General features: G+C 45.8%; 1 protein-coding gene across 4 annotated transcripts in view; it reads left to right on the forward strand.

Annotated features, from left to right (window-relative positions):
• Positions 1-23,068, forward strand: part of ckap5 (cytoskeleton associated protein 5) — a 188,275-nt gene that overhangs the window by 135,053 nt on the left and 30,154 nt on the right. For 3 of the 4 annotated variants that reach the window (XM_072466631.1, XM_072466633.1, XM_072466632.1), the window contains exons 33-36: positions 2,727-2,896; positions 18,750-18,773; positions 19,785-19,964; positions 21,305-21,425. In XM_072466631.1, coding sequence (XP_072322732.1) covers positions 2,727-2,896; positions 18,750-18,773; positions 19,785-19,964; positions 21,305-21,425 — 495 coding nt within the window. The remainder of the gene's footprint in view (positions 1-2,726; positions 2,897-18,749; positions 18,774-19,784; positions 19,965-21,304; positions 21,426-23,068) is intronic. The other variant, XM_072466634.1, reaches the window with a different exon arrangement.

The raw sequence follows: 23,068 nt of genomic DNA on the forward strand, positions 1-23,068 counted from the left end.
GATCCGCTGTCCTGGTGAATGCAATAATAGGGCAGTAGATTAAATTAATAAAGGGAGGAAGGGTTCAAAATCTGATGAGAAAAGTTAAAGTTAGAGGACCGTGTAGTAATTTGGAGTAAAATTAAACCAATTCAGCTAGGAATGAACAGTGATTAATGAGGGCAAGAGGGAATTTGGAATATGGCCACATCAGCAACGTGTATTTATATAGCAAAAACATGTAATATGCTTGAGAATTGGAAAGGTTTTAAAAGCCAAAGACTAACCAAGAAATTGATGGACAGAGAAAATTAAATGAGAGGAAACTAGCAAGTGGATGTAAAACCTCTTAATCCATTTACAAGTTTGTGAAAAGGAAGAGATTAAAGAAAGTAATCGTGTGTTCCCGAGAGGCAGAAATGGGAGAATCTATAATGGGCAATAAGGGAATAGCGAAGATATTAAATATATTTTGTCTGCCTACACAGTAGAAACCTCCTGGAACATACTGGGAATTGTGGGGAACCAATGAGTGAGTAGTCGAAGTAAAGTATCACATAAGTAAATAGGACTAAAAGCGTAATGAACTCGTGGACCTCCTGGTTACACCCTAGGGTTTTAAAAGTGATGCCTATTGAGGTAGTGGAGGCATTGGTTTTGATTCTATAGCATTCCCTAGATTCTGGAAAAGTCCACATGGATTATCAGGTAGCAAACATAATCTCATAATTCAAGAAAGGATGGAAAAAGAGAACTGGGAACCATAAGTCAGTTAAGCTGACATTCATAATAAGGAAAAGGCTAGGAAAATCATTGCTTTGGCAGAGACGGCATGCTTTTATGAAAGGGAAGCTGTTTTTCTGTGGTTACACTTTTTTGAGGTTGTAACCAGCCAATGGGGAGAAGTTGGATGTAGTGCATTTTTGGATTTTCAAAGGCATTCGATAAGGTCCCATACAAGACATTACATAAGATTAGGGCTCACTTAAGTTGGGATAACATAAGGATTGACAATTGGTTAATGAATCCAAAACATTAGGAACAAAGTTCGCCATATCGGTTGGCATAATTGATGGAATGCCGCAAGAACCGATTCTTCGGCAATTTACAATTAAATTGGGCAGGGAGACCAGAATGTGAGTTTGTTAACGAGACAAAGCTAAGTGAGAAAAGTAAGTTGCAAGAAAGACGCAAGGAACCGTAGACTAGTTATATGAAGGTAGCAGATGGAGTACAATGTGTTAAAAATGTGGAATAATCCAATTTGGTAGGAAAAACAGAAAAGCATATTTCTTTTTAAAATGTGACTGACTGGTAGCTGTTATTCACAGGGATTTGGATGAACACGATTCATAAAGGTAACATCCAGGTACAGTAAACGGCTACAATGTCGAATAGAATGTTGGCCTCTATTGCAGAGTCGGAGAAGTGAGTGAGGGAGTCTTGCATAGGTCTTTGTTGAGACTACACATTTTTGCTCATTCATGGCATATGACAAGGCCAGTATTTATTATCCTTGAAGCTACCGGTGAGTCACTTGGAGTATTGTATAGTCGTCGTCTCCCCCCCCATATTTAAGTAAGGATAGGCTTGAAGGAAGTGCAATGAATGTTCTCTAGATTGATTCCTCAGATGAAATGGTTGCTCTGTGATGAGATTGAGTAGAATGGGTCTATATTCCCTGGTGTTTCGACAAGGATAGGATACTAAGCTGGCATTGATGTAAAGGTTCAACCATAATCTTGTTGAATGACCGAACAGGCTCACTGGACCATCTACCCTGTAGTGTTTCTTGTGTTCTTATGACTTCAAGAATATTATCAGCTTGGGCAATCTGATAATGTGGGATAGACGGTGAGGAAAAGTTTCTAAGATTGCAAATGGATTGGGTAGAACTCATATGATTTATATTTATGAAAGATCATGAGGGACAGGTTGACCAGTTTTTGTTTACAGGTGCTAATTTCATTCATATTAAACCTTTTATGAAATCAAAGCATCATAGAATAAAGTTAGTCAGGCCAAGGTAACTTTAATCTCAATGGGATCCTCATCTTGGTAGCAGAGTTGATGGGTATAGTTTGTATTCATGCTGGATGTGTTGGTCAGTTTTCAAGATGGTACTTGGCTTTCTTAAGTCAAAGCATCATTAAATAAAATATTTTGTTCAGAATCCCAGGTCAGTCCAAACGATTGGATCCATAATCTTAGCAGTGTTCAGTGTGTGACCTAGAAGACTGGCAAGGTCTCGGTGCACTTGATGAGTCAACGTTAGAATGGCCAAATATTACTGATGACCCTTGGGTTGCTTCATTGACTCAACACAAGCAGGAGCATTGCAGACCATCTTACAGATGCTTCGTTGGTTGCTTTTGTTTCTCTTTAATCTGTCTTGCTTTTGTCAACTTCCAAATGGTCTGAAGTTGACCAAATAGATCTGAAGATTGTAAAAGCATTGTTAGTATGAATGGAGGTCCTCAAAATTTTCACTTTCCTTTTTGTTCCATCAGTGTGGAAAGGTTTATTTCTCTCCTTCCTGCTCTAGAAGTCTTTCTGTTGAGTTGTGCTTGCTTCACTGTCCCGTTGTTGATTAAAATCTCCAGTTTGCTTGCACAGGAAGTTGCGCCCTTTTGCATTGCCTATTCCAATTATGCAGAGTTTGTATTGATAAGTATAGGATTATGTCAAGGTAAAAGTTATGGAATTGACTGGATCTTTTTTCTTGGACTTCCAATTCTTTGATCTAGCTTTCCGAGAAAGAATTGAGCATGTTAGAGGAAAGAATCAAACGATCTGCTAAGAAACCCTCAGTGGTATCTACAAAACAGGTGGAGGAGAAAACATCAAGGACACAAGGACTAAATCCAAATGCTGCTGTGCCACGCAAAGGCTGTGAGGAAGTGCCAACCAAATTGAAGTATGTTTATAATGGCTAATGTATTGTCTAAATAGCAAAATTTGCATCTTTGTCTGATTAGTAACGAGGTGTGTACTTTTGGGCAGTAAACTAGCCTGATCAGAAAAATCTAATGGATCTTTTAGTTTTTTTTTGTGTAGAAAATATTTTATTGAGGCCTTTATAATTAACATTTTAAACAGCGATCCAACACACACAAAAAACCCACAATAACATACCTAAGCATTGTTCGTATTGTTAGTAGTAGTAACTACCCATACCTTCGATTCCCAACCTTTATACACCACTTCCATGCCTCTCCATTCCCTCCGACGGTCAATTTTCCTTGAAGTCGATGAACGGCTGCCATCTCTGAGCGAACCCCTGTAGTGAGACTTTCAGCGTTTTTAACAGAACTGTCTGCTTTCCTTACTTGAGTTGTCAAAGTTTTCTCCCAAGCAGCTAGGCATGTGTTGATGCAAGTTGTCCTCTATTAATCAGTTTATAACTGAACGTTATTTCCTCACTTATTTGCTATGATTTAAAGTGTCCTCGTGGTAAAGTTTAGCTCTTCTGAAGAGCATTGTCCTTTATAGGATAGAAGCAAAAGGTTTGTTTGGTTCTTCAGATTTGATTCACATTCTTGCTTAGTATGTCTTATTTCCTTGTTGCAACATTGATAAAGCTTCAAGGAAGTGATTGTTGTATCCTATGTTGTCATAGGAATATATTAACAGAAGTACACTTACGTACATTCTCCTAGTGTCTGCGTGGGCTACACCCCCACAACCCAAATATGTGCAGGTTGGATGGATTGGCCACACTAATTGCCCCTTAATTGGGAAAAAATAATGATCGTTACTCTAAATTAACTTTTTTAAAGTACGCTGTTTAGCTCCTAGTGTCTATTCCAGTATTTGATGAGATTATGGCGAATCTGTGACCTAATTCCCATATTACCTGCATTTTCTCTTTATTCTTTACCACCAAGTTATCAATCTTGGTTTTAAAATGGGTAAGTAATGCAGAAGAGAGGTCCAAATGTTGCGACCCTTCTGTGAAGAAGTCATTCCTATCCTAAATCAGTGTATAAATCCACCTTTGAGGTCTCTATAGATCCTCCCAAAAACATGTGCCAATTTATGCACCAAGTGTGAAACATAACTGTTGGTGTGAGTAGTCACCATTTTTAAATTTGGGGGGGGGGGGCGGGAGAAAGTAAATTTTTAAAAAATCAATAAATTGTTGATTTTGGAGGAATAGAAATTTTTTAAAGGTGGGCTGAAGATGTCAAGATTAGAAAATGGAAAGGAATGAGCGATTTTAAAAATGAGGACTAGAATTTAAATTAACCATTAAACAAAACCAGTATGCAGATCAGAGGGTGGGGCTAATGGCCACGTGAAACTTGGTGCAGGATGCAATATCGTCAGCAGAGTTTGGGGGGCAAACCTTTGGAGAATGTAAGTTGGGATACTGGTAACAAGAGCATTAGAAAATCAGAATATGCTGAAAACACCGAGCAGGTCTGGAAGCACCAGTGGAGAGGGAAATAGCTCATGTTTAAATTTGGTGATCTTTCATCCAACAAGGGAAAGTTTACTTGTCTCACTGTCACTGCCTTTTGCCTTGCAACGTTAATCCATTTTTTGTTTTACTTTCCGTCTCCAGCCGATCAGATATTTAGGCCCGCCCCCCACCAAAAAGCTCTGATGATGGGTCCCCAACCTGAAATGCTAACACTGCTTCTCTTGCACTGCTGCCTCACGCCGCCAAGGACCCAGGTTCGATCATGGCCCCGGGTCACTGACCGTGTGGAGTTTGTGTGGGTCTCACCCCCCACAACCCAAAAAGATGTGCAAGGTAGATTAATTTGCCATGCTAAATTGCCCCTTAATCGAGGGAAAAAAAGAATGGGTACTCTAAATTTATAAAACGAAACTCTGCTTCTCTCACCAGATGCCAGACCTGTTGAGTGTTTTGGGCATATTCAATATTTAATTTGGTCTTCCATCATCTTTAATATTTTGCCTTGCAGAACAATAGCTAGAAAATAATGGCAATGTTTGTATGAAGATTTCACACCTGAGATGGTAACAGGTGAACCTTGTGATGAAAAGGCCTGTAGAGTCAGAAATTTAGCTCAGAATCAAACAAGACTCCTTGAGGGTTCTCAATATTTTGGTTTGGCATGTTATAATGATAGAGAGGAAGGAAGAATTAGGCACAGCATTACCTAAATATTCTTATGGTTATGGACCAGGATTCTCCGAAAGCCCAGCTAAGTGTTGACACGGCGTAAACACCGGCGTGTTTCACGGCGGCGTCAACGGGCCTCTTGGCCCAGCGATTCAGGGGGCCAGCCCTGCGTGGGTCTGCGCACGGCGACCGTTTCTGCGCCGGTGCCGCACAACATGGCGTAGCGACACAGCGGGCCCGCGTAGAAGAAGGTAGGCCCCTCACGAATGCGCACGCCCGCCAATCGGGAGCCCCAGATTGTGAGTCTTAACCCCCCCGCCCCCCACCAGGACGGCCACCGCAGCCGCGGGTCCGAGTTCCCGCCGGGTGGTACCGTATGTGAACCACGCCAGCAGAACTCGGCAGGAACTCTGCCGGTCGACCGCGGAGAATCGCCGTGGGGGCTTCTTTCAACGCCCCCCCGACCGGTGCCACGTCGACCCCGCGCGCATGACGGGAATTTTAGGTGTCACCGGCCATTCTCCGACCCGGCACTGGCTCAGGGAATCCCGGCCATGGTCTTTGTTCACATTTCAAAATGGCTAATCGCTATATAAATTGTGTCGGTTGTTTTACCTAACTTTCTTGTCGGGAAGTATTTCAGACATTTTTGATGTTGGCTTTACAATTTTTAGACTGTAGAGGTTTGCTTTGTTTTTGTTCCAGTTGATGTGTGCTATTTTTGTCTTGTCACATCTGTTTGCCAAGTGATTTCCAGATCTCTGAAGCATCCTGTATACTTGGATTTGGCATGGCTCAGTCTTTGCTTACCCAACTCCTCTAACTTTAGGATGGCCAAGTTTCATTAACCCAAGTGTACATACATCTGTGATAGTGAAAATCCGTTTCTTTTAGCTCCAGGCCAGGTATAGAATACATTTTTGTATGTTTCGAAGCCCGGCTTGTGCAGTTCTTGCCCAGGGCATTGAGGAGATTCAGGAACACGAGTAACCTTTCCAGAATCCTGTAACCGGTTGTGTTTTGCCTAGTTATGTAGAATCTAAGGTGAAATGGTATGGCATGTGCTTTTCTTTTTTTCCTTTTTCGGAAGGCATATTCTCCTTCCTGGGGCATCTCTCCTTGTTCATAAACTGTCGGTGGGCTTTTCACTGAGCAAGTGACACGCTTAACTGCTGAATGTTTTCAAGTGGGTATTGCTGGCTTTCAGCAAAGGGCAAAAGCTATGCCTGTTCTTTCCCTTCCTTATCCAAGGAAGCTGGACTTATTTATGCACCTGTCTCTATCCCCGCATATCAATGATCTCAGCAGAAGCTAGGCTAAGCCTTGGATTGTCTTAACTATTAGAAACCTTCACATTTGTGCCATCTAAATGCAACAGTCATAGAAAAGACAAACTTTAAGTGTTAATTTCCTCAAATATTTTCAGGTCATTACTTGCATGACTGTTTAATCCAATTGAGAGAGTAAGTGCATTACTCTGACTGATTCTATTATTGTATCTTTGTTTTATTGTATTGGAATATTTGTGAACATTGGAAGAGGAGGTTTATGGTGCGAAGACTGTATATAGTGCTATTGTGTACAGAATTGTCTAGAATTCTGTTGACGAATGGATGGTAGATTTTTCCATAAGCCTTCATTCATTCAACCTTGAGGTTTGCTGTTATCTGACATGAAAAAAGTATTGTGTGCTGTCTCTTTAGTTTAGTCTGCCTGCATTGTCAATTCTGTATGCGTATCTGCGTCCCTTTCACTTTTATTCATTTTTTTTGCTTTCATGCATTCTGTTCTTTTTCTTGTACTCTTTTTCCATTACCCAACAATTCCTTCATATTTAGCGTTTGTTAGACTTGTATCGTCTCCTTCAATGGATTATGTTCTACTATTGGAAATTTGTTTCCGTTTCACTTGATCATTGATGTTTCACATTTTAAATAGGTAGGTTTAGGGCCAAATTTAATGTAAAATAAAAACCAATCTGGAAAAACTGAGCAACCTGGCAGCATCTGTGGAAAGGGAAACAGTTGGCATTTCAAATCCACTATGACATTTCCGAATACTCGTTGAGTCTTTTCAAAGAAAGTCTACTTTGGAAGAGTCATCCTGGAGTTGTTATTACCTTGGCTATAGTAATTGATTGGTGATTTCAAGAAGATCCCAGAATGTCAGTCATGATATTTGACTTGCATACAGTAGTGTTCCAAACACTTCAAATAACAATGAGATTTTCATCCATGTATAATAAAGAAAGTGTTCGAAAGCATTCTATATTTTTTTCAGTTAATTTTTGGGGTGTGAGCATCACTTTATTTAAAAAAAAAAGTTGGCATTTGCCTATTCCAAATTTCCTTAAGGTGGTGGTGATGATGGGCCTTATTTTTGAACTTCCAGTTTGTATGGTGTACCTGATCTGACCAAGCTATTGTACAGGAATTCCAGGACTCTAATCCAGTGATGAAGGAGGAATAACGATGCAAGTCCAATTAAGTAGAATGTGTGACTTGGGGGTAAAGGTAGCTGTTGGTGTGCATCTAGGTGGTTGAGGTCATTTAGTATAAAAGATGCTGCAGAAACAAACCTCAAACCACAGTATACTGGTGGTGGAGGGATGAATGTTTTGGCTAATTGAAATGCTGTTCTAGTTAGTTGCATTGTCATAAGTATCTAGCTTCTTGAATGCACCCATCCAGGCAAGTAACTATTCAGCACATTTCTGATGTATGACTTTATAGATAGCGGAGAGGCTTTGTGGAATTGGATGACACCCAATTCCTAACCTAATATGCTCTACGTTTATTTTGTCACCATTTGTGGCAAATCTCTAAGATATTGATAACTCTTCAGCAATGCCATTGAATGACCAGGGAAAATGATGCAGTGTCTTTTTTTCAGATGGCTGTTGCCTGATTATTAATTGGTGGAAATGTTATTTGCCACTTAACATTAATATGCCACTGCATGTGGCATTGGCTGCTTCCCGATTGAATTTCAACATTACATTGAATAATTCCTTTTATTTCCATGGGATGTTGAGTGTCACTGGCCACAGATGATATCAAGATAGATTACCAAAAGCTTGATCAATGAGGCAAGTTTGAAGGAGAAGGGGGATGGAAAGAGAATTCCAGAAGTTGGGATCAAGCTAGCAGAAAGCTGTCCAATGGTGACGAGCTTTTAAAATTGGGAATGGACAAGATGGCAGAATTGGGTGGGTGCCGAGATCATGAAAGTGTGTAAGGCTGGGGGAGGTTAGAAGTGGGGAGGGAGAGACAACACCGGGATATGAAAACAAAGAAGTATTTTCATGTTGAATTGTTTTCTTACTAGGAGTCATTGTAGGTCAGCAAGTGCAGCAGGATAGTAGTCCATGAAGTTAATGGCGGTGTGGATGTAGGCAGTCTTGTTGCAGATAAGTGATCAATAGCTCATCTCTGTCAAACCTAGCACTACAGCTGTGGACTGGCTCAACTTCAGAAGGTTGCCAGGGCGAGTGGAAAGAATAGCCAGGGAAAGGACTTTATGGTGAAGACCAGAGACTGAGTGCCCTCAGTCTTCCAAATATTGGAGATATTCCTGCTCATCTAGTATTGGGCAAGCAGTGTAACAGGTTGGAGACAAAGAAAGATTGAATGTTGGTGGTGAGATGAAATTAATAGTCGTCGTTGTACATGTGGAACCTGGTGATGTTTTCAGATGTCTCCAAGAAGCAGCATGTAGTTGGGAAATAAAAGAAAACCAATTATACTGTAGATCCTTGGAAGAACTTCCGATGTAATGGTATGGGAGTGAGAAGCGAAGCCATTGCAGGTGGTTCTCTGGCTGTGGTTCAGTAGATCAAAATGGAATTGGGCAAGGGCTTTTTCATCCACCTGAACGAGAGGCATTTGAAGAGGATTTTATGTTGAGGGACGCTTCTAGGTTGAGAAGGATGAGGAGGGACATTTTACTTGAGTCAGTATGTCATTTGTGACTTTGAGAACTGTTTCAATACTGTCGGGCTGGAAGCCTGATGAGAGGAATTCTAACTGGAATTGGAAAGATGGGCAAAGATTTGGAAAATGACAATCCAGTGAAGGTTTTGGAAAGGAAAGAAAGGTTTTAGAAGGGGCAGTAGTTTACAATCATGAGCCCATTTCTGGTGTGCTGTAGGGAAAGTCTTAGAAACAACTGCTGGGGAAATTCCAGCAATGTTCTGGATAATTAGTATCCCATCTTCCTGTGTGCCAAATAAGACTTTAGCCACTTCAGTTTGGTACTGCATTCAACCAAATGTTGCCTTGCTGTGAAGGTCAGCCACTCTTGTCTTTGCTATTAAGGTCTTGTCCATGTCTGAACCAAGGCTGTAATGTGCTCTGGATCTTATTTATCTGACTAAACAAAAAACGCATCTGTTCATACAAGTAGGGTGTGACAAGAAAATGAGGCATTTTTATCTATTTGATTTGTGATGGCCATAATGCATACAACTTGGGAACTGGAAACAATTTTTCAAGCTGCCTGCAATATATGTTGCATTCTGGCTGATTACACCTGAAGCTGAGGCAAAAATACTGGAACAAAAATCAAGATATTCCACTGAAGTCAAACATACCATGTCCTTTACGTCTGAATGCACAAGGGAGGCAGGACCATGATTCTTTCTATAGACAAATATCAGGTCAAGTGACATCGCCAGAGAAGAAGCTGGATTATTATTGTAGACCTTGTTGACCTATCTTCGGACGATGGTGACTGAAGGATAAGAATTGGTATGGGCACATTCCCTTGCTGGTCTTCAAAATAGTGTCTTAGGATCTTTTATGCTCACCCGAGAAGTTTGTCTACTGAAAATATAGCATTGGGCAAAGTACAGTAGTCCTTCGGTAATTCATTGAAGTGTCGACCTAGGTTTTGTTTTCTATCTCTTTTTGTGGGACTTGAATCCATTCTGATTCAGAGGTGTGAGTGTCATCAACTGAGCCACAGGGGATATTTTGATTTTTTTGTAAGTCTCTGGGGAGGTCCAAAGCTTTCTCTCTGCTTGGATCTCTGTGTTCAGCACAGCAGTATTTCGGAAGCAAACAGAAATTGGAGACACATTGCCAAAGCCTCACATACAAAAACGCATAAACAATTTTTTATTTTAACAAAGTAAAAGTAGCAACCCCCGCCCCCCCCAAACGCTGCTGGCCATTAACAGATCCTTAAAGAAGGTGATGGAATGGCTTCCACCTGGAATAGAACCCTTCCTCTGACCCTCAAGGCATACTCAATCTTTTCCAATCTCAGGAACTCTGCCAAGTCCCTCCACTATGCAGAGACCTTAAGTGGCACCTCTATCCAAGCAAAACTGGTCTTAATTCGGCCCATGGAGTCTTCTCTGCCATGGGGATGTTCCTCATCCCCATTCTCCTGCCTTTTTCCCATAACCCCTGATCCCCTAATGAGGACATCCCCATATTAATCAAGAACATCAGATTTGTGTGTGAGGTGCTGTTACCCACAGGACTACAGACCAAGAGCTGGAAAGTGGAATTAGGCAGAATAGTTCATTCTTGGAACATAATTTAGCCTTTCAAGCCTGCTCCTGCATTCAATGCAATCATGGTTGATCCTATCATGGCCTCAACTCCACTGTCCTTCCCATTCTCCAAACTCTCAACCATTAGTTAAAAGCCTGTCCAACGCCTCAAATTTACTCATTGTCCCAATGCCCCAGCATTTACTCAATTGTCCGCCTAAAGAACACCCTAGTCACCCCCTCCCCCAAAATACCACTCCCCTGACGATCTAAGCGCGATGGTCAATGGCTCAATAGCTAGCGCGAACAACAACTGGGACAGTGGCCATCCTTGCCTCGTGCCTCCTATATAACCAGAAATACCCTGAACTCACTGCATTTTTCCATACACTAGCAGTAGGGGTACTGTAGAACAGTGTCACCCAGGAGATAAATGTTGGTTCAAGATCTCTAAGAGTACCTCCACTCCACCTGATCAAACGCCTTCTCCGCATCCATGGAGATGATAGATGTGGGCAGGTTGTTTCCACTGGTCGGGGAAAGCAGAACTAAGGGGCATAGCCTCAAAATAAGGGGAGGTAGATTTAGGACGGAGTGTAGGAGGAACTTCTTCACCCAAAGGGTTGTGAATCTCTGGAATTCCTTGCCCAGTGAAGCAGTTGAGGCTCCTTCTTTAAACGTTTTTAAGAAAAAGATAGATGCCTTTCTAAAGAATAAAGGGATTCGGGGATATGGTGTACGGGCCGGAGAGTGGAGCTGAGTCCACAAAGATCAGCCATGATCTCATTAAATGGCGGAGCAGGCTCGAGGGGCCAGATGGCCTACTCCTGTTCCTAGTTATGTTCTTATGATTATCTCGGGCATCTGCCCCATAGAGGGTAGCAGGACCACCTTTAAAAGTCTCCTGATGTTGGTTGACAACTGTCAGCCCCTGACGAACCCTGTTTCGACCTCCGAGCACCTCTGGCAGGCATCCCTCCAATGGGGGCGATTCTCCCATGCCGCGCCGTCTGGGAGAATCGCTGTGCACACCAGTTTTTCACGTGACGCCGGTCTGACTCTGTTCTGCCATTCTCCCAACTGTCGAGAACTGTGTCATCGAGGTCGGCGCCGCACATGCTGGAGAATCTACCAAACAGGTAGTAGAGGCGATTCTCCCAGCCCCCCGCTATTCTCCGGCCCGGATGGGTGACCCCCAGCTGGAGTGCCGTGGCAGGAAGGTGGCGAGGACACCCTTCCAATTCAAGGGCATGATGAAGGCTGTGTCTGCTGGCGCTGCGATGAGGAGGGACGGGTTGAACTGTGCGGGAAACGGATACTGTGAGCAGCTGGCACGGTGCGTGCCTGAATGAACAGTGACCAGGCACCAGGGCACCCATTCATCGAAAGGGCCCTGGCTGCCTATGTGCCAAAGCGCTCTCCTAACACATTTTGTTGCCTCTCCTTCCCCCCCCCCCCCCAAAGTTCATGATGTATTCACAGCAGCCATAGATGTTCGCCGCCGTAGTGGCAGCCATGCAGATTGGCATTCATCGCGGGCGAGCATTGCAGCTTGGAGAGGGTGCTGCAGAGGTGGATACAGCAGAGGGAGTGGCTGCGGAGGGCCCCGTGCCAGGCACTTCTGCTGCAGGCCGTCACGCCCGACAGGTCCAAGAGGAGGCGGAGGGTGCAAATCACCTCCACGTCGGCCAGAAAGAGGGTGACGACTCCGATCCTGATGGGGCACCAGGGGATGAGCACGAGCAGGTGGTCGTGCCAAGGCAGCGGAGGCGTCCCATGCGTCACCATGTGTACAGGGGCTGCAATTCCTTCGAGGACCTAACGGAAGCGGCATGCAGGAGGAGACTGATTGAGCTGTGAAACGGTCGGCCATATATGCCACCTAATGGCGCACCTGGAACCACGTGGAACTGGGGGAGGACATGCCATCCCAGTGAGAGTGACGGTCGCCCTGAATGGACATGCCATCCCAGTGAGAGTGACTGTGACTGTCGCCCTGAACTTTTTCGCGACCGGCTCCTTCCAGTCACCGAACGGGGACCTTTGTGGAGTCAGTCAGGCCTCGGTGCATCCGGGCAGTCACCGACGGCCTTTATGCCGTCTCGGGACGATACATCAGTTTCCCGGAGGACCACACTCACCAGACTGAGGCAATTCGCCTCAGTGGCTGGCATCCCGATGGTACAGGGCGTCGTGGATTGGGTGCACGTCAACTTGCGTGCACCAACGCGGGACAGGGACGTTTTCCTGAACAGGAAGGAGACATATTCGATGAACAGGCAGGTGGTATGCGACCAGGGGATGAGAATAATGCATGTGTGCGCACAGTACCCGGGAGGCGTGCATGATGCCTTTATACTGGCGCAGTCCTAAATCCCTGCAATTTTCGAGGGTCCCCCCCCCGCTCCCCGGAGGAAGGGCTGGTTGCTGGGCGATAGGGGTTATCCGTTGCAGTCGTGGCTGATGATGCACATACGGAGGCCACAGACCAACGCGGAGATCCACTGCAATGAGGCCCATACAGCAACCAGGGTGTGTAGTGAAGAAGTGCTTTGGCCTCCTTAAAATGAGGTTCCGGTGCCTGGAACGCTCCGGAGGGGCTCTACAGTCCGACCCCACAGGGCCGGAAGAATCGCTGTTGCCTGTTGCGTATTGCACAACATTGCCCAACAGCGGGGCAATGTAATGGAGGAGGAAGAAGCAGGTGAGCCTGATTCGGGCATCGACTCTGAACACGAGGAGGAAATGAAATGAAATAAATTGCTTATTGTCACAAGTCGGCTTCAAATGAAGTTACTGTGAAAAGCCCCTAGTCGCCACATTCTGGCGCCTGTTCGGGGGTGGGGGGGGCGGTACGGGAATTGAACCGTGCTGCTGGCCTGCCTTGGTCTGCTTTCAAAGCCAGTGATTTAGCCCTGTGCTAAACCAGCCCCTTGGGGGAGGATGGGAGGGCAGCAGGGCACAGACACCACCGGGGTGTGGGATATGGCCGTGAGGCTGCACGACGCCACCGTTTGGGACAGCGAGCACGCGATGCATTGATTGCCTCACTATTCGCACACTAGGGGGAAGGCATCGTTGTTCAGGGCACTCGCACCATTGACCGCGCACACTGGCACCACCCAGCACCCGCCTCACCCACCTCCCGCACCATCGCACAACCCTCCCACACGGCACCACTCAAGGAATACTGCACCTGCAGCACCTCGTTACTGTCGGTACACTTTTCCTTCCGTAAGCGCGTATGAACAGTGCCGTGTTGGGTGATGACAACCCGCACTGTGGTGAGCTGTGAGCTACAGATTGCTACTGAATGTCTGACTCATGGCCATATCTGAACACCACCACCTCAGTGTCCCCTCTATACGTCATGGACACTCCATCACATCTCCATGTGGGATAGCGGGCGTCGGAGCACTGAGGACGACGGCGTGTTTGGTGTTTGGGGGGACACTCCCACCCTCACCCTTGCAATGATTCTCGAACACCATTGTCACCGGGCACCTTCACGTCCCCCGCAGGCACCGGAAATAGGACCGACACATGTAGGTTTCATGTAACAACTTTAATTGTGACATTGAAAGACACGTGCCCTAGCCCCTATAACTAATCTGTGCCCTGCACCCGTGCCAACTTACTACGTGTCTAACCTTTTTGCCTTGAGGGCCCTACCACTGTCTAGGTGTTTCCCCCAGACGGTACATCAGGAGTGGAGGCGGACTGCTGAGAATCATGCCCTTTGACGTGGCTCCCCGTCGGTGCGCGCTTCCTGGAGCGGCCCGGCCTGGATGGGCCAGGCTGCTCGCCGTGCGTGCTGGATGGCGTGATGCCACCCTCTGCCCGCTGCTCACCAGGTGCACAAGGGACAGGATGGGGGGAGTGAGAGTGCTCCGGTCCCTCCCTTGATGTGGTAACCGGAACCACCAGCTCCCTCGGGGAGCCCGTTGGCCCACGGGCCTCTCTGAGGGACGGTGGTGCGCGTGGAGGCAAGCCCCGTTGCACCACTGACACCTGGCGCTGCCAGTCCTGGAGGCCCGCTGGGAATCTACCAGGGTCTGATCGTTCCCTGCGATGGAGCTGAGGGAGTGCGACATCCCTATCAAGGACAGCGCTACCTCCCGCTGGGTCTGTGCGACGCCATCCATCACATGGACAAGGCCGCCGATGCTCTCAGCGATGGCCTGCTGAGACTGGACCAGACTCCGGAGCGCGGCGACAATGTCCATGTGGCTCTGGAGCATGGCTGCCTGTGAGTGGGCAGCCCTGTCATGGCCCACGGATGACGTGTGCACACTAAGCCCCACACCCTGAAGAACCTGACCCATGGCCGGAACTGTTTTCCCCCATTTCCTCCATCGCGGACGCCACCCGTGCGGTGTCGGCCTGTGTTGCAGCCATGACCGGCACCACTCCCTGCTCGTGGACGCGGGTGGACTCCTCCAGCTGCGTCTGCAATTGCCGGAAGACAGCCGTCATCCCGTTGCCCGGTCCCTGGGGTTGCAAATGCATCGGGTCTGTGGGTGGGCCTGGAATGCCCAGGAACCCGGGAGCCGTCTGGGCAGCAGCTGGGTGCCCTCCGACCGTCCAGTCCCTCGGCTGCTCCAACCTCCACCTGCTGTACCGGTTCGGCTGTGTGGTGTGCACCAGTCCTGTGAACCAGAAACCTCATCACTTACTTGCCCAACCGAGGTGAGTGTATCTGCGATGGCTGAGTTGGTGGGTGACAGCAGTGCCGCGGCCGCCAGGTCCTAGTCTGTCCCCAGCTCTGGGGTCTCCTGGCTGGAACCTTGGCCCGGTGCATTGAGACCACGGCCAATGCCAGGTGCTGTGCCCCTGTGCCTCGAATGTCGCAATGTCCTTTGTGCGTCACTGTCCTGGCTTGCTGTTCCCTCCTCGTCCGTCTCACTGTCATATGAGTCATTACTGTCCGTCCTGACGTCTCTGTCTGTCCTCTGTGCGTCACGCCTCAATGGCCCGGCCTCCGAGGATGGCCCTCCTGCCTGTGATCCTTCCCCTCTGTCCCGTGCGTCCCTGTGGCCAGAAGAGGTTGGAGCTGGATGGCGGTGGGGTGACCGAGCAGTTCCACGGCGGTGCTCGTGTGACCCTGGAGAACACTAAGGCACGTTCCGTTAGACACGCGGGGCTGTATGTGAGGGGGTGGAGGGGGCGGTGTGAGAGGGTGGACTGTGGGCTGGTGCAGTGTCAGGCGGTGGGGTGTGAGGGTGTGGCCTGTGGGGTTGGTGCAGTGTCAGGCGGTGGGGTGTGAGGATGTGGACTGTGGGCATGGTGCAGTGTCAGGCGGTGGGGTGTGAGGGTGTGGACTGGGGGTGGTGCTGTGTCAGGCGGTGGGGTGTGAGGGTGTGGATTGTGGGGGTGGTGCAGTGTCAGGCGGTGGGGTGTGAGGGTGTGGACTGGGGGTGGTGCTGTGTCAGGCGGTGGGGTGTGGACTGGGGGTGGTGCTGTGTCAGGCGGTGGGGTGTGGACTGTGGGGGTGGTGCTGTGTCAGGCGGTGGGGTGAGGGTGTGGACTGTGGGGGTGGTGCAGTGTCAGGCGGTGGGGTTTGGGAGGGGGTACTAATGGGCTGAAGGACTGCATGCATACAGTGGATTCTCACTTGGAGTTTCGCCTCCGACCTAGCACGGCGCTATCGCCCGTCTGGCGGCTCCCCCAGCAAGGTCCAGTGCTCTTTGCTCGTAGACGGTAAAGGGGGTGCAGCTCAGGTGATATCCCCCTCCGGTTCTTGTATGCTCCCTCTGATTGTGAGCTGTCTTGCCCTTGGGGGTGGGGAGAATGAACCTCTGGGTTAGGCGGACAGTGGCAGGACGCACACCTGAACGCAACATTATCACAAGGTGGGGACACTGGGACCCACGCCATGGCACCTGCCCGCTGGGTGGGGTGGGGGGGTTCCACATGTGTCCCAGGTGTAACCCCCTTTTCTGGCACTGAATAGGACGCGGCGGGGCCTGTTCGCACCTTCGTGAAACAACGTCCTGCGATTGGCGAATCGCCCCCAATACCTTTGCATCTGTATTCAACAGTGAAATAGGCCTGTAAGATCCACACTCTTACGGGATCCTTGTCCTTTTTTGGGATCGGGGGATCGACGCCTGCGTCAATGTGGCCGGTTACATCCCCCCACCCCCGGCAGAGAATCCTTGAACATCCCCAGTTAGTATGATTCAACAAGTCTGTGAAATGCTTGTAGAATTCCACTGGAAAATCATCTGGTACAGTGTCTCTCCCTGTTGCATGGAACCGATATAATCATAACCTCCTCCAACCCCTGCCTCTTCACCCTCTCACCGGGAAGATCGACCCATCCAAAAACTGATCCATCCCCAAGTCTCCCTCCAGCGACCGCCCTCCTCTTAATCCTTCGGTCTACCGCCTGAGCTGTTGAGCCAATAAACGACTGGCATTATTCCTGTGCTCATAAAATGCCCCTCGCGAGTGGCGAAGTTGGTTCGCTGCCTTCCCTGTCAATTGAAGCTCAAACTGCATTTGCAGCCTCTTTTTTTCTCCGCTAACAACTCCGCCTTGGGTGCGGTGGAGTACTGTCAATCCAAATTTGACCTAACCAATCTCTGCCATTCTGCCCTGCCAGCCTTATCCCTGTGGGCTCTGTATGAGTTTACCTCCCCTCTGACTACCACCTTCAACGCTTTCCAGAACATGGAAGGCAGGACCAGCACACTCTGATTAAAACCTATGTAGTTGCAAATGGCCAGAGCTACCCTTTCACAAAATCCCTTATTTGCAAGAAGCAACGCATCTAACCTCCACCGCAGCGCTGGGCTCAGCCCATCTCCAATCGCACATCCTTATAATGTGGAGCATGGTCAAATGTTGCAATCGCCAAGTACCCAGCCCCCACTACCCCCGAGAGTAATGCTTTTACCACTGCAAAGAAGTCTATTTTGCATGGACCCAGTGCGCGTGAAAGGAAAACTCCCTCTCCCTTAGATGAATAAACCTCGGACCTCCGCCCTAATTTATTCCACGAACACTGCTAACTCCTTCGCTATCCCAGAAGTCCCCACAAACCCTGGGACTTGACCAGTCCATCCTCTGATCTAATACCCAATTGAAATCCCCCATAATCAACTGATGTGAAGTTCGGGGATGGCTGCCAACACCTTGTTAAAGTCAATGTTGTCCTAATTTGGTGCCTATATTCACTAAACCACTGGCGCACCCAGCAACACCCCACTCACCATAACGTCACCCCCTCAGGGTCTGTCAAAATACTGGCTGCTGTGGAGGCCATCCTCCTGTTGATCTCAAAACAAAATTAGAGTGAAACACCTGCCCCACCCATCCCTTCCTCAACTTAGTCTGATCATTAACCCTCCAATTATGTCTCCTACAAGAAGCCTACCTTGCGCTCAAACTCTTCAAATGGGGCAAAGACCCATGACCTTTTAACCGGACCATTTAACCCCATATCTGTCCACATAACTAACCTGACGGCTTCTGGACCCCGCACCTCTCAAGTAACTCCTACTGGGCTTTAACCCACCTTGAATCCAGGCCCTGGAACATCTTAACAGCATTGTCTCTGTTTCTTTCAAAACTGCCCTATGAAATCCTTACTTGAAAAGCATACTCTGAATACTCCATATGCCTGATGCAAACCACCCAACCCGAAAACCAGCAAGATTCAAAATCTGGCCTGGACTGTCCTGAAGTTGCTCGTTTAGAGATGCTGTACCTGTACCTCAATCAATATTAGAGGCATGTATAACTTTGATCAATTTTAAAAAGAATTCTGTCTGTTTTCCGTTCAGTCAAGCTTGTCGAGTGGTTTATAGCCATGTAGTCACTCAAGATCCAGTTAATGCCATGTGCTTTTATTTCTTTCTGTTTCTCTCTGTTAAAGTAGCTTTCCTCTGGATTCTATGAGAAACCTTTCTGTTTAGGATTACTTTTGTAAGCTTTACACTTAATGTTCTGAGGAATTTATTCACGAGGAAAAGTAGAAATGTTGAACTCTTCTAAGAGGCAGGCCTGGTTTATTAACTGCAATGAAGCAGATACCGCGAATCAATGTGTTAAGGGTAGGATAGTGTTTCCTTTGCTTAACATATTTGTTTTTGTGCTTGTCTGTTGCTTTTATAATTGTGCTTGTCTAAATCTGTCTTCTGACTTCTTTCACGGCATTTCCTTGGAAAGAATAATGTATCGAACCTATAGAATGTAAGTAAAACCTGTTCTTGGTTGTAGGTTGACTGTGCACTGCTATTAAACAAGCATACCAACTTTAATTTACAATTATTCTGACACTTTCTAAATTTTGTAGGTTACAAAGGAAAGAAAGTAGCTTGTATTTCCCAGAAACTTTCAGTTGTTAAATTTGTTTTGATATGTTGGTGCACATAAACACTAAATGCTGAAGAAAAAGCAAATGCACAGTCTGGTGTAATTCCGTTCAGCTGTAGTGCACAGTATTTAAAACCGCTTTGACAGATTTAACGTTTGCTTCAAAAACATCTTTAAACACAAGGCAGTCCATGAAATGCACTTATTGGATTTCTTAACATTTAAAATGGCTTGCATTTAGTCAATATCATGGTGATGATTAGAGGGAGTGTGTAACCAAGTTGTATCAACCAGGTTTGCTTGTTGGTCTCAGCCAGGGTGTTTGAGTGCTAAAATTTGCTTCCATGTCCCGAGCAGAGGGAGTAGAAAAATTGGCTGATGGATTTGCTCCTGATTTCTGTCCACATTTCTGGGGCTGTTTAGCACGGGGCTAAATCGCTGGCTTTGAAAGCAGACCAAGGCAGGCCAGCAGCATGGTTCAATTCCCGTAACAGCCTCCCCGAACAGGCGTCGGAATGTGGCGACTAGGGGCTTTTCACTAACTTCATTTGAAGTATACTTGTGACAATAAGTGATTTTCATTTCATTTCATTCATTCATTTAATTTCATTCATTCATACACTTGCTGAAGGAAATCGCTAAAAACTACCTCTTGGGTCAAGGGACCAGTAAAGAATCTGAGCTTGTTGAACCATCGCTCAGTGCGAACATTGAGTGGGAGATGGGGGCAGGTGAAATAGAATAGAAGAAATTTAATAAAATAAATGAACTATATTCCAAATCGGTTTCAAAGCTTAAGATGTGTACCATTTCGAAGGATTGGACGTGTTTCCCATTGTAAAGAAAAATATTGAATGATTCTTATCACTCTTTTAATTATTTTTGCAGTCAAGCACGCTCCAATAATTCTCATTCCACATCTGAGTCTGCTCCCATGATTCCAAGAGAATTCCAGTTGGATCTCGATGAAATTGAAAATGACAATAATACTGGCGGATGCGAATTGCCCGATCTGGTGCAGCACAAACTTGATGAGCTTTATGAGCCAGTTTCCATTCCAGAACCAAAGTAAGTCACTGATGTATTGAAAGGAATTAAAAGCTCCTTTGAAAGAAAAAGCAATGTTTCACATTTTGTTGGTGCCTGTACTCTTGTACGTTGTTCTACTTCATTTTGCTTAGTTGCTAACATGTAGGCAATGTTACAGTTTTACTTTATCAATGTGCATCACCTCCCATTTACTGCTGTTCAATTTCTATTTAACTGCACGGTCTAGAGGTTTACACCCAAGTTGGCAAGCAGCTATTTTTCCAAGGTCAAATGATCAAAACCGTAGATAGGGAAATGGGAAAAACTGGAACATTAAAGTCTTTCATTCACAGATTAACTCCCAATTGTGTTATAATGTAGACAATGTCTGAACTGTTTTCATCTATGGCTATGATTGACTTTTTAGCCCTGGCATGTCGTTATTTTGGCATAGTGTGCTTGTGACTGAATGTTATTAAGTCCATTAATATTTGGCACATAGCAAAATTATCTGACTGCAAATTGTTTTCCCTGTCTCAAAATAAAGCTAATTCACCATAACATGCATCTTTTCATCTTTCCCAGGAGGATGAAATGAAGATGATGCATTAAAATGTGTGGTGAAAACCAGAGATTGTGCAGAATTTAACCATTTGTTTCCCTTGACTGGAAATTGAAATGGAAACAGTGCCATTTTGTGTATACTTTGCATGTGATTTCCCAATATATATTAAATTATAATCCTACTCTGTATGGATAAAGTAAGAATTGGAGCGCAAGGATCTTAACAACTAAATTCCTTCCAATTTTCACAGCTGTAGTTATGTACTGCTCTAGTAATGTGGTCTTTCCATCTTAGTCTGCTAAATCAATTCTTGTATGCTGCTGAGTCTGTTAACGAATTGCATGCTCAGTATCATTACCAACATGGGGCACTTTACCAAGTCAGTGGCAGCAAACTCCTCTAAACCTGTCCATTTTCTAAGTCATTTAATTAAAAGTAAGTTGTATAACAGCCAGCACCTTGCTGTTGGTGATGCGGTATAATTTGATAGTGGTTTCTTCATGCTGCTGCTTTTCACGTTTCATTGGACATCACTGAAAATTGTTAGGAAATTAATGCTAAAATATGAAAACCTCTTCGAGAGGCAGGCCCCTTGGTGCCTTTTTGGTTCCATTGGCATAACTATCAGCACTAAATTTAAAGCATCTTCTACATTAACCCACAGGGAACAAATGATTCGTGCAGGTGGCAGCCAGAAGTAGCAGGCTGAATGTTAAGCATGTTGGTAACTGCAATTTTATTTTGAGGTTCATGTGCGACATGACTCTTTTGATGTCAAGTTTTAAACTTTTTTAATTTCCTTAAATGTTTTCAGAAATCGTTCAGTTTCTCCACATTTTGATGAGATACATGGCAGCACTGACTCTACTATCAATTTTGTTGTGTCGCAGGTGGCAAGTGGTGATATTAACACCAGCATCCAGGCTCTTGCCCAGGTAAGAAAGTGTTTTCTGTGGGGGTGGCTATGTAACTGAATATGAAAAGCTAGTTTACTTTATTTTCATTAATATCTGTGCTTTTGGGCAACAAATTAACATCCTAATTCCCTATTTGGGCTGAAAAGCTGGGAATAGTTAGCTAATCGTGGATGACTTCCTTTAAATGTACAAAGTTATTTGGGACAAAACATTGAAGTCTTAAATCTAAACTCTTTGGCTAAGATTCTTTTCAACAAAGTCAAATAATTAACTGTCAAAATTCTGGACTCTTGTCATCAGTTGGAAACCTGACGGTTACCTGTTCCACTGTAGCCTAGTAACTTAGTCAAGACAAATTGAATTCTTTTTACTGACATACCAAGTTGATGTCAGAAAGCCTGTTGTTACTTTTTCAGAAATCCTTTAGGAAGGAAGGTTGGTTAAGAGCACTATAATTGGAAGTGGATTGAGGGCAGCACCGTGGCTCAGTGGGTTAGTTAGCCCTGCTGCCTCACAGCGCTGAGGTCCCAGGTTCGATCCTGGCTCTGGGTCACTGTCCGTGTGGAGTTTGCACATTCTCCCCGTGTTTGCGTGAGTTTCGCCCCCACAACCCAAAGGATGTGCAGGATAGGTGGATTGGCCACGCTAAATTGCCCCTTAATTGGAAAAAATGAATTGGGCACTCTAAATTTATTTTTAAATAAATAATTGGAAGTGGATAAAGTATTGGCTGAAAGAGGAAATCAAGGCTGTTGGGGAAGTGATGCCAGAGAAACCTGGTTATCGATGAGAAGCTGGCGAGGCTCTTCAATGAAAAACTGTTCAAGTCAAAAAACAAGATTGAGAGTGACCTCTCCGGTCTCTTCAACGGGCATAAAATTCCACATCCTGTGACTGCTGAAGCCAATCGGGTACGACTGTTTGAAAACCAGCTGGCCCTACCAGCAAACTTAATGGACTAAAAACCAGCTTAATAGTAACTTTATTATGGCAAGGCCTGGTTCTTTTTTTAATCTGCATTAACGTTGCAGGGAGCACCATTAACCTGAAACTTAACTGGACCAATCAAATAAATACTGCAGGTACAAGAGCTGGTCAGGATCTGGGTATTCTGTCGAATCACTCCACCCCTGACTCCCCAAAACCTTTTAATCATCGACAAGGCACAAGCCGGGAGTGTGATGGAATGCTGTTCACTTGCCTGGATACATGCAGCTCCAAAAGCATTTAAGAGGCTTAACACCATCCAGGACATAGCAGCATGTACTATTGACAGTATGCACTGCAACAATTTACTAAGGCTGCTTTGAAAGCACTTTGCAAATCATGGCCTCTTCCAGCTACCAGAAAAAGGGCAGAGGAGAGATGGGAGCACTTGCACTATAGGTTTCCCTCCAGGTCATATATCACCCTGACCAGGAAGTGTAGCACGCAGCTCTTTTGTTGCTGATGGGTCAAATATGTACTGGAACTCCCTCCCTAGCATAGCTGTGGGTGCACCTACACCATATGAATTGCAGGGTTCAAGAAAGCTGCTCCCAACCGTACCTTCTCAGGGGTAATTCGGAATGGGTGAAAAATGGTTGCATTATCAGTGGTGATGCTTGCATTGCATGAATGAATACTGAATTCCAGTTATGTGGAGAAATTGACGAAGCTGG

Source organism: Scyliorhinus torazame, chromosome 10, assembly GCF_047496885.1.
Source record: "Scyliorhinus torazame isolate Kashiwa2021f chromosome 10, sScyTor2.1, whole genome shotgun sequence".
NCBI lineage: Eukaryota > Metazoa > Chordata > Chondrichthyes > Carcharhiniformes > Scyliorhinidae > Scyliorhinus > Scyliorhinus torazame.